Raw genomic sequence first — 11,956 nt, forward strand, 5'->3', positions numbered from 1 at the left:
TTCCTGGAAGAAAAGAAACCATGTTCTGCAACTTCAAATTTTTCTTAACAGAAAAATTTAATGTCAGACGAGCAGTTGAACCAGGTGTAATGCAGACAGATATTAGGAGTGGTGCAGTCTGTAAAAATGGCACGTTGAGTGCTGACTAGCAAAGATCACCGACTATGCCAGGAAACTCGGTCCTGGCAGGACAGTTTTGGACTAACAGTGGGAAGCCACACGCTAAGACCGACACTTAGTGGAGAGATGGAGTCCAAAATGACGGTGACCGTGGGTTAGCCCTTTAGGAGAATGGTGCTGTCTGCAACTGGAATTAAGTTACCACTGGCACCAAAGGAGCCACGAGAATAAGAGAAAATCTACATCATTACAGCAGTGCCCTCACAGAGTACCTGTTCCTCCGGAGGCTGTCACTGGCAAGCACCAGCTCTGTGCAAGGAGAGCTCCCAAATACAATAAAATTCTTACACAGCTTTATTCTGAAGATCATTTTGCATTTTAATAAAAAAGAATTTATGTCAGGAAATAGTCATTTACAAACCTTGAAGTTTTTGCCTGGATCTGGAGTAAGAATGTCTTTAAGAAGAGGTTTGTAAGGTCTTCATAACAAAGTGTTATTTACAAAAAAAAAAAACAAAAACTAACATTAACAGGTCATGTATTCTTTAAAAATTTTGAACCAAAAACTGCTACTAGTCTTTTTGACCGCAGGGAATCCCTGCCACGGTAACTCAACAAAGTTGGTGTAATTCTGTGAACAGAAAAGGAAGCCTTGATGGGTCTGATGATCCCAAAGTGGGTTTTCATTGAGAAGTAGAATTGGAGTGAGAGTGCATTCTAGTGAAAACTTCAGCCCTCATTCAGTTGCATATAAAAGCCCTCCAAGAGGACACACAGCACAGCACTGTTCTGTAAAAAGGCAGCAATGCGATTTGTACAGACCCCGCCATCTAGTCCTGTAAGAGCCTCCTCTGCCTCCTCGGTCCCCCAGCCTCCAGCACTCTTCTGTTTCCTCAGACACGCAGCCTTACCAGTCCCAGGGGGACAGCAGCAGAGAGACTCATTCACCACTGCCATTATTTCTGCACCAGAAATGCCAGAATGTCCTGTGGGGCAGCTGAGAAAACCAGGACTGTGAGTGAACGCCACAGGGTCCGAGTAACCAGCTCGACCTCCTCTGCAGTGAACTCATCGGAGGGGTTATTAAAGGAGAACAAAAGACAGTTGCAACCCATGGTGGATCAAAAGTTACAATATCAAATCACAGAACCCCTGCCCAAAGAAAAGACTGCAAATAGTCCTCTGGAATCTCTTGTGTAAAGATAGATTTATAGTGACTCAAAATATCTTAGAAAAATCTCTGTAGTGTCAAGTTCTTCTGAACTAAAGATTGTACCCCCAAAAGACTTTTCACTGAATAAATGAGAATTGGCTCTGTTTCTTCTATTATACTTCTGTATAGCCCAAGTAAAAATACTAATAGTTTCTAGATTTCAGTGGGGAACTACAGTTATTAGGACCCATGGATATTGCTGCATTTCAAATACGGTACAATAATTACAAAATATAGACCATCTCTTTACAAATACAAATTATAGTATATTACAAGTCATGTACAGTAAATCTATAATTTTTAAACAAACTAGCGTATCTAAGTTTACCTGGTTGCGAGTGCAGTATTATTCCAGTTTACAGTTGCCCTTAGCCTGACAGTCAGAAATCCGACTGTCGGAGCGACGCTCTCCTGCCTGTAAACTGGCATCACGTCACAGAAAACCCTGCTTACAGGGTCCTGCTTCCCCTCCCAGGATGACGGCTGGTAGGCTGGTCCTGACGTACACACTGTATTTCAGAACAGCTGAACAGGAATCAGGAAGCAGTGTGTTTTTGGGGTGGGGAAGGGTTTAAAAATGGATATGCTGGGCCCAGTGAACGTCTGATATGCTAGACCGATGGCTGAGGTAATGACACAGGTGTGGTGATCGTCATCACCTTTAAACCTTTCCCACCCCATGCCTGCGGGCGGCAGGCGAACGCTCCAGACAAGCCAGCAGGGCTCGTCTGACCCTCCTCGCTGGTCCTCTCCAGGAGGGCTGGACCCGCCCTCGCCCACACAGCTGGGGCACGGCTGTCCCCTGCCAGGTTTATGGCTTCCTTGAGGCATGACATCACTTGTTACAAAATTCTAACTGCAAATAGGGACTCCGCGCTAGTGCCTAAATTTTCCTAACTACGAGGCACTTTTCCCCTGGCCCTCGGGCGCCCCACCTTGAGGCCAGAGCCTGTCAGCGGCCCCCTGCAGGGGCTACAGGGTGGTGATGCAAATCATCTCGTCTGCCAGGTCCTCCTCGTCCCTCCCGGGGTCCGGCTCCTCGTCGCTGTAGCCAGGCCCAAAGTCCTGGAGCTCGTAGTCTTGCCGGTGGGAAACGGGGCCCACGTCTCCATTGGCCCGGGGATGCACGTTCCCGTTTAGCAGGTTGCTGGCCGCACTCTCCATCTCGTCGATGGTTAAGTCACAGGCATCGGCGATTTCGTGTTTTGTCGCCGACACGAACTTTGGGTCCCTCGCGTACCGTCCTAAGCCTTCGGATATCAGAACCTGTATAGAGAAGAGGGTCAGTGGCATAGATGCAGAATGACAGAAAGACCACCTCATGCACTGACTGCATGATATGCTTTTGGGACCCAGCCAGTCCCATCGGCAAGACCGCATCCAGGGTAACTAAGCCTGGAGGTAAATGGGAATCTAAAGGAGCTCAAACACTGCACGTGGCCCAACAAGACTGAAACCCACAGCGGACAAATGCTGCAGAATAAACAAGTGGTATTTGTGGGACTAACATACACAATCCTAGGTGCGGCCAGCAGGGGTGCTGTTTCTACGGTTTAGTAGCTAAGTCGTGTCCGAGTCTTGTGACCCCATGGACTGCAGCATGCCAGTCCCTGGTGGCTGGCGTGATGTTTTTATACTTGTGCTTTAAGTTCCATCCTTGCTGCCAAGAAGTGGGCGGTTGTCCAGGTTCAGAAGAGGCATCCTGGCTCCGGAGCCCCCCCGCCCTCAGGACCACCTCCCCGGTGCCACCGTCCCTCCCGTGCAGACTTAGCGGCCACACTCACTGCCTCCACCAGGCTGTCCGCGCTCCTCTGCTTGTCGCTGTTCTTGTTGTGGAAGCTGCTGGGGACGGTCAGGCTGGCTGGTGTGAACGTCCGATAGGAGACGCTGGGCTCGTCCGTGTACCACGAGCTGCGGTGCAGGGACGGGAGGCTGCCGTTGACCTGGTCTGGGGCCTCTGGCCGCTCAACCTGGATCAGCGGGGTATAACACGGTGTCCAGTCCCGATACGACGGCGTGGCCGGGGGCGTGGCCCACGACCGGGTGGAGTGGCTTGGCGAGTACTTCTGGGCTTTACTGGAATCTAGGCCGGCGACTGCCATGATCTGAGGAGACAGAGGAAGCGGGGTGAGGTCCTCAGGGGTCCCGGCCTCGGGTGCCCTCAGAACAGGCCAGGCTCAAGGCCCTGGTTTATAGGGGCTTCATAAGGATACAGCGCTCTGAGTAATTCAGTGAACTGGCTATAAAAACTTGGCTGCCTAACAGACTGTGTTTGCTTTTGCCCCCAATCTATATCTCCTGATCCCCAGGTGGGAATCAGTTGCTCGTGAAATTGCTTAGAAGCATGAAGACGACACAAGTCGTGGAGTACAAACATGCCACCTGGATGACTCTGGGTTTGAATAGGGAAGTGCCTTTAGGGCAAGCTGACGGCGCCCAGCGCTCAGAGAAATGGGTTGGTTCTCTCAGACAACTCGTCTGCAGCCGGCACTCTGCTCAGAAGCACCGCCGGGTACAAGCCTGCTTCTTCCACCTACAGCGGTCCACGGCAGGCCTGCCCTGCATCCTCCTCTGCAAGGGGCACAGGGGACAGTGAGGCCAGGTCTGTGGCCAAGTCAGAAGCCGGGACCATCCAAGGGATGCACACACAAGCCTACAGGGACCTCCATGCCTACTTAGTGTGTGGTATGTGATGCCTGGGGCCTTCCCAGGGTTTGTCCTCCATCCACGACAGAGTAGGACACAGCAATTAATGTAAACATGGTGAAAAGGGACAAGGTTGGCAGAAAGACCTGAAGAGAAACTCTGAAGCGGCAGCTCGTGTTTACGTGCTCAGGACACTGGGGTCGCGCCCCTGGAGCTGCCCGGGGGCCGCTCACCTGCTGCTGCATCAGGTGCAGGGGCAGGGCCGTGCGGGGCGGGAAGGCGGGCGACGGCGGGACCTCCTCCTGGCTGCTCTGCCGGCGCAGGCACTCGAAGTTGAAGGAAGACCTGCGGGGGGCTGAGACGTGAAGCACACGTGTGACTGTGGAACCAGCTGTCAGGCCCTGGGCTCTGGGCGTCCAGCAGTGGGGGCCCAGGAGGAAGCAAGCCAGGCACCCAGAGAAGAGCACTCAGCATGGTGGCGGGGGTGGGGGGTTGTCTCAGAACTTCAGGAAGAGAAAGCAGCCCGACTGAGGGGTGTTTCCAAAGAGAGAGTTAATGTCTCGGCCCCGAAACATCTGTTCTCTCAGGAGGAGCCAGAGAGCCATGCTCTGACTCGAGGCCCCTGGCCCTGCATGCGGCAGGGACACAGCGTCTCAGGTCAAGTACATGACCGCATTGGAGAACCCACAGATGCCTGCCGACTGCCTGTTCTCTTCCTGAGCATCCCTGGGGCCGGAGTGTCCTGTGGCTGCTCCCAGGCTGTGGTCACCCTTCTGTCTGCTACCTGCCCGAACAGCTCAACCAGATTAACAGGCAGATCCCCTTGTGGGGCAAAGACCCAGCTTCCCGAGCCAGGAAGACAGAAGACACAGGAAAGGACACCTTGAACTGTAAAGAATGTGGCTAGTTGTCCTTAACAGACCACAAACAGGCTTCCCAGGTGGCGCAGTGGTAAAGAATCTGCCTGCCGATGCAGGAGACAGGAGACACGGGTTCGATCCCTGGGTCAGGAAGATCCCCTGGAGAAGGAAATGTGAACCCACTCCAGTATTCTTGCCTGGGAAATCCCATGGACAGAGGAGCCTGGTGGGCTATAGTCCATTGGGTCGCACAGAGTCAGACATGCCTGAGCACCTATGCATGTCCTGTTAACAGCCACTCCAAACAGAGGCTTCTAGACAGGCTGAGCGATGACAAGATGATCCAGGCTCGAGGCCCCCCAGGGTGCCAGGCCCAGGCGATCAGTCTAAATTCTGGGCCCTGTGCACAGGCCAGAGGGCTCCCCGGGACACCTCTCCTTACCGGTGGCCTGCAAGGCAGCATTGAGTCACCTTGACATTCCTTTCTTGAACTCTGCTTTCTCAGCTCACAGGGCATTTATCCTACCCTAGCACAACTCCACACACCCCTGACTCTTACACTGGCAAACTGCAGGGACCAGCCTGGGGAGCCCCTGCAGGCATCCTGAGAGGCACGTGAAGCAGCAGAGCCCTCTTGGTGGAGGTTCAGCTCCAAAAGCTCATGGAAACCAGAGATAGCCCATGCCAGCCACTGCTCAACTGGGCGGGAGGCCCTACAGACAACCAACCTGTCTTGCAGGCCCACTGTACACCAGGCAGCCTGCTGGGCCTCCTGGTCTACCTGCTTCTGGGGAACATGGACACCTGCCATCTGCTCCAGATGGCCTTCCTCCCACATGCTGCCTGGGGCCAAACTCAAGTGTTCTAAGAGAAGGACAGGCTTCCCAGGTTAGCACCACCTCTAGCTTCCTCCTGGGTCAGGAGGAAGAAAGGAAAACTACCACCGCCACCATTCAGAAAGCACCTTTCAGTTTTGAAAAGGGATCCACCTACGCCTGTCATCTTATTTGCTCTGCACAACCAGCTCTAATGCAGACAGTGACCTCTCTGGAGCTGAGCACATAGGAGTTCCATTGGTCACCCTGCCAGAGATCTGAATACATGGGCAGGAGAACAAATACAATGCATTTCACCTATTCACAATTATAAATAAAGAGGGCAGCCAGCTGCCCACTCAGGGTCCTTGACTCGCAGAGGCAGCACCTGTGAACAGTGGAGACAATCATGACCACCCAAGGGAGAAAAGGCAGTGACAGGAGGGCAGCGGCACTCACGGGGCCCGGGGCTCAGCCCACCTGCACAGGCGCCATCCAGGACTGACAGCCCAGCACTGCTCTGTTCAGCAGCTTGTGTTTGGGGCTGTGAAATTCAATATTAACCATGGATATGGGTCTGACTGCACTTGCCCGCAGGACGCTGACAGCTGGGGAGAGACGGGCCTGGGCACCACCCAGCTGAACTTGTTACTATGCATGAAGATGGCAGACTCAGAGCCAATGTGTCTCATTTATTTCTGGTGACTGATTAGAGTCCTACCCCAAACACACCTCATTCCTCAGCAAAGCCAGAAGTGGATATCCCTTAACCATCAGCAAAATGTCCACGTGTCCAAAATCAAGCTGCCAGCCAGGAGATGGCAGGAGCCGCTGCTTCATCTCTTTCCCCAGCCCATGGTCCTCGGGGTAACCCAGCTCTCTTGGCAGTACTGGTGATGCCACGTGTACCCGAAAAGCAGCCGGCCCCTGCCCCTTCTCCGCAGGATGTGATTCTCCGGCCCTGGGATGGGAGTGCCTACCCTAGTGGCCACCACCAAGGCCCCAGCAGGGGCACTGGCAGACCAAGGCAAAGGTGGGGGAGAGGGGGGCAGTGAGGTGAGACAGGAGGAGGCATGGGCACCACAAACCCTCAGGCACTCCTCAGAGCCCTGGGCCTTGGTAAGAGGCTTGGGCTCAAGTCCACTCAGCTGGTGGGCCCATCCTCCACCCTCAGAGAGCCCGTGACCCCATCTGGGGAGTGAGCCTGTCGAAACCATGTGCAGGACTTGCCCACCCATCAGGGCAGACCCCAAGCTCAAAGGCAATGATGATGTGCCTAGAAAGCCCCTCCTCAAGTGCTACAAACTGTGCGACCATGGAGCCTACACTGCCTCCCCTGTTCTCAGCACCGGAGCGCTTCTAGCCCTACCACGTGGCACGTGGATGAGGAAGAAAAGAAAACCAACAGCCTCTCCACCCAGGGGCCTGGTGTTGAGGACTGAAGGCCCCTGACCATGTCTGGCCCACCCCCCCAGGCTGGGGCAGGTGGACAGACACACTACCCTCTGCGAGCCTGGATCCCAAACAAAAAATCTGGCCTCACATGTAGGGGTGGGAGGTAGTAGGCGTCGCCTCGGAGACCTCCGGGAATCGTAGCCAACGGGCGAGTCGTCGTCCTCTGAGAAGCTTTGGGGGTGATGGTAGCCTCGAGGCCGCTCAAAGTCCAAGCTGCTGCCCAGGTACCAGTTATAGTAGCCGCAGCCGTAGCTTTGCCTGGTGGCCGAGAAGGCCAGGAGAGAGAGCAGGGGCACATGAGAGCCCAGTTAACAAGACCACATCCACAGTCTGCTCCTACCTCCTTGGCACAGCAGGACTAGCTAAGAACGCAGCCCTCGGCTCCACAGAAGATTCTAGAAGGAAGACAAGGGCTGCTACAAACACTTCGGAGGGCAGGACTGTGAGGAGCAAGGCGCGTGCTTTCCCTCCCTGGGCGGCCTCAGTCCCGGCTCAGATGTGGACTGTGGGTGCCTTGCAGGCTGGGCTAGCCCCACTTTCTCCCGGAAAACCCTCTCCCGAGGGGCTATCCGTGGCTAGGTGGTGGTGGCAGGATGGCACCTGGGACAAGAAAATGCATGAAACACAGTCCCCACTCTCAGGGAGCAGAGCCAATACCCCATGCACGCAGAATTCTAATGCAGGCTGGAGAAGGTTAGCGCTGGAAGACAGGGCTTGGGGTGGGCCATGAGCTCTAGGGGTGGGGGTCCTTTCAGTTCCAGTCGAGGGAGGGAGGAGCAGGCCCTTGCAGGGGGTGGGGTCAGGCCAGCAGAGGTGGGGAAGAGGATCCAAGGCATGGTGCTCTGAGCCACAGCCCTGAAGAAGGAAACAGAATGCGGTTGGCTCAGAATCAGTGGTTCCCGAAGTCAGGCAACCCGAGGCCCACGGGAGGACAGGGTGGAGAGTGGAGGGAGGGGGGTTCTGACTGTGGCCGGCCTGGAGCGTGAGGCTGGCATCTAACACCATCTCAGAGGTCAGAAGGGGCCTCACTGCACAAACACGTCCACTTGGATGGGCCCCATTCCCGGTGAGATGCAGTCCACGGGGAAGAGGTGCAGGCCTCTGTGCCCTGTACCACCTGCTATCCATACATGTCCTACAGCAAATGTCCACTTTACCCCACCCATGCCTTCTCCAGGACAGAAGCCCAGGAGGCTCATCTGCTGAGTGATGCCCCTCTGACCTCTCATCCCCTCATCTCCAGGAGAGACCTCCTTGATGGGAGCGAGAAGCAGGAGCTGTTCGTGAAACCCAGCCCAAGCTCTGGGCCGATGAGTCCCAGCCTTCAGGCCTGAAGGAATGGCCCCCACTCCACCACTCGCCGGCCTGGGGACCATGCCCCTGCTGCCAGGACAGTCCCCGGGCGATGGAGCCCTCACCTGCTCCCGGTGGGCGAGCTGTCATCCTCATAGTACTCCTCGCTGCTGAAATACTCCTGCTCCCCTGGGCAGTGGGGGTCCCTGAAGTAGCCGTGTATCTCCGGGTCCTCCCGGCAAATCGTCGGGAACTGCTCGTCTCCTGAGTCAGACCTGCAGTGGGGAGAGAGGGGCTGAGCGGCCGGGCGGGTGGTGGCAGCTCCTCTGGCCGTGCCTCGAGGTGGCCAGAGCATCTCTGCCCGCGGAGTGCTCCTGCCTCGGCGGGGATGGACTCTGCTGCTGCCTCTGGCAGTGGTGGTGGGCGTGTGTGTGTGTGCGTGCGTGCGGCTAGGTGTGCACACGCCTGTGTGGAGGTGTGTGTGTGTGTGTGTGTTGTAGGTGGGGGTGTGGGGGGAGTGTGTGTAGAGTGTGTGTGTATGGGGTGTGGGGGGTGTATGTGTGGGGGGAACTGTGTGGCTGTGTGTGGTGTGTGTGTGTGTGTGTATACACGTATATACCAGGGAGGGGTTTCTCTCTCGGCGCCTTGATGATTCTAGCACCAAACCACTACCCTCAGAGGCCTGCCTGGGAACCGAGAGAGTAGATGTAGTTTGGGCAAGGAACAAGAGAACAGACCTGGAGACCTGGAGCAATGGGCTCCCAGGCCGCCTGCTTGGGTCCCTGGGAGGCACAGGCACCAGGCCCAGGGTGATTTCAGAGCTTGGAGCCCCTGACCCAGCAAGGCTGACAGGAGCTTTGTATACTGTGTCCCGGGGAAAGAGACTCTCCTGGACAACACTCGTTGCATTTTCCAAAGACGGCCCTGCCCCAGGACTGTCATGTGATGGGGCATGAAACCCAGAGGTCCTGGCCTCAGCCCTCAGCACAGGCAACCAGTGCTGTGCTGTCACTGCTCTCCAAACAGAAGACTCTGGGTCCCCCAAGCTCTTCACTCTCTCCCACCCTCCTCCAGCCCCACTGACTGCCCCCTTGATGATCACTAAACCCAGAGGTCATCGTCCCCACCCCCAACACAATGACCATCCTACCCACAAGTCCACTGGGCTCAACATGCAGGGAGCAGGGCCCTCTGCACATAGGGAGATAAGGAAGGCCCTGCTCTTCAGGAGGTGAGGGGTCACGCTTTCACAAAGCCCCCACAAAAGGCTCAACCCCACAGAGCGGAACGACTGCCCAGCTCCACAGGTCTGCTGCTGCCCCAGCACTGCGCTGAGGCCTGTGGGGCTACAGCTGTGGGCACGTGGCATGGGAATGTGGGCCCCTGGATGGTAACGCAGTCTCTGCAGATACGGATCTGAAAGCTCTGCATCCACAGCCCCGGGCCATACCAGCCTACACTACGCGAGCTGGCTCCCAGGGCACAGTCACCTCCCAGCACTGGAGAGGCCCTCTGGTCCCACCGGGAACACACAGTATTTAACACATCAACATAGGCAACAAGCACATACCTAATGTAAGTTTCATAATAGCGGGTTCTATCCAGGAAAGGCATAACGTGGGAGGGAGGGAGAAAATAAAAGTTAAAATATTTCCAGCAAACTTTACACAAAGGATATTTCAAGTTACTCCCCAGAGCCAGACTCAGCAAACTGTGGTTCCCAGGCCGAATATAGGCCGTCATCTGTTTCTGTATGACCCACAAGCTAGACTTTTTAAAGGACTGGCGTGCTGCAGTCCATGGGGGTGCAAAGAGTCAGACACGACCGAGCGACTGAACTGAACTGAAAGGACCGAAACAAAATCAAAGGAAGAAAAGTCATTTGTTGCATGTGTCTGTATGAAGCTGGCATTTTACTGTCCACAAAGAAAGCTTTATCAGGACGCAGCTGCACACGTGTCTCTGTACTATCCATGGCAGCTTTCTTGCTACAACAGCACAGGTGAGTAGTCACAGTAGAGACTGCGTGTGCTCCAACTCTAAAACGTTTACGCTCTGGCCCATTACAGAGCAAGTTTGCCAATCCCTGTCCCTGAGTCTGTGGGACAGTTGGGGAAGGTCGAGTTTGCAGATGCTGTGTTAAGGGGCAGGCTGCAAGCTGGCCTGTGGCCCTTTATCCTTTGGGACCATCACGTGGCCAGTGCCTGAAGAAGCTAGGACCTGAGGGCACTCACAGGTGCTCATGGAAGCGCCCACAGGGAATCTCCCGCCTCTGCTGGAGATGGAGTGAGCAAGACCCGCCTGGGGCCGACACTACGTTACCAAGCGCAAACCCGTTTGAAATGTTACCTTTTAATACTGCACCTTCTGTGAGGCTCACGGCCATGCTTGTGGAAGGAATGATGCCCGTTTTCAGACACAAGCTCAAGGTTCCCAATGCTGGGCCGCTTTCCAGGGGCAGCTTTGCACATATTGGCATTATTGAGATTGGCATTTGTTGAGCTGGGAACTTGCTTTCCTATGGAATTATGGTTATGATGGTTATGACACACCGAATTTCCTGCTGGAGGAAACAGCGGTTTCTCAGTATCACTTGCAGGTGGAATTGAAGGCCTTTGGACATGCAGGGGACGGTGGGTGGTATTGGTCTGCTGAAGGGAATCTCTCCTATCACTATTAACATGATTGACATGGTTTCCAAGCAGGGCACCATTTCTCTGCAAAATAATGGGAGACAACACCAGGTAATTTAACAAATATTTGATGCAGGCTAGCTATGTTAGGTCATATTTTTTTTTTTCTACACGAAAAACAAATTCTAGGTAAGCTCCGTAGGATCCCTGGGAAACAATCTGAGTGTCTCAGTGATCGGGGTGCCTGTGTGTAGCTGCTGGTCCCCCTGAAATGAGGAAGGTTACCGATTCCTGAGCTGGGGAGCAAGCACGTGGCTCTCACTCGAGGGGCTCTTCCAGTTGCTCCGAGGTAAGCGGACTTTCGCCCAGCAGGGCTGTCGGTGGCCCCAGCAGCTGAGGCCAGGCCGCAGGCATGTCTCTGGGCCAGGGGCTAGGAAGCAGAGGGCCAGCTGGCAGACCAAAGAGCCAGCCCGGTGGGGAGAGAGCAGGTAGGGAGGGCTGGCAGCTGCTAGAAGGACCCAGGATGCTCGTCCACAGCCAGTGGTTGTGGCCAAGCTCCTCCAAAGTGGCCAGTGTGCGGCAGAGGAGCAAGCTCAGAGGAGGAGGCCTGGCCCTGGAAAGGGTGCTGGGGGATGGGGAGCGTCTGCTGCGGGGGGTGAAGGCAGGGCCCATAAGCCCCTTAGGCCTGGGGGCTGCTGTGCGTCCTCCAGGCTCTCTTGCAGATCGTTAACTGCCCCAACTGGACTCCTGCCCTGCTATTTCCAAGTGGCCAGTGTGTAGCTAGGCGTGGAATAATTACTTTGAACACATCTTCTTCATCTTCTCGTTTTGTTTCCTCTGGATCATCATCTTGCAAATCGCATGATATAGCACGCCGGATTTCTGGCCCAATGTCATGCAGTGTCCTTAATCCCGCCTAGA

At 55.1% G+C, this 11,956-nt stretch overlaps 1 protein-coding gene across 2 annotated transcripts in view; it reads right to left on the reverse strand.

Moving 5' to 3' along the window:
* Positions 1-6: 6 nt before the first annotated feature.
* Positions 7-11,956, reverse strand: part of CACNA1D (calcium channel, voltage-dependent, L type, alpha 1D subunit) — a 349,684-nt gene continuing 337,734 nt past the window's right edge. For both annotated transcript variants that reach the window (XM_010851679.1, XM_010851678.1), the window contains 7 exons: positions 11,835-11,951; positions 10,752-11,119; positions 8,528-8,677; positions 7,198-7,367; positions 4,213-4,334; positions 3,118-3,438; positions 7-2,599 (listed from right to left, as the gene is read on the reverse strand). In XM_010851679.1, the coding sequence (XP_010849981.1) occupies positions 2,306-2,599; positions 3,118-3,438; positions 4,213-4,334; positions 7,198-7,367; positions 8,528-8,677; positions 10,752-11,119; positions 11,835-11,951 (1,542 nt within the window). In that variant the 3' untranslated portion in view covers positions 7-2,305. The remainder of the gene's footprint in view (positions 2,600-3,117; positions 3,439-4,212; positions 4,335-7,197; positions 7,368-8,527; positions 8,678-10,751; positions 11,120-11,834; positions 11,952-11,956) is intronic.

Source organism: Bison bison, unplaced genomic scaffold, assembly GCF_000754665.1.
Source record: "Bison bison bison isolate TAMUID 2011002044 unplaced genomic scaffold, Bison_UMD1.0 scf7180017864304, whole genome shotgun sequence".
NCBI lineage: Eukaryota > Metazoa > Chordata > Mammalia > Artiodactyla > Bovidae > Bison > Bison bison.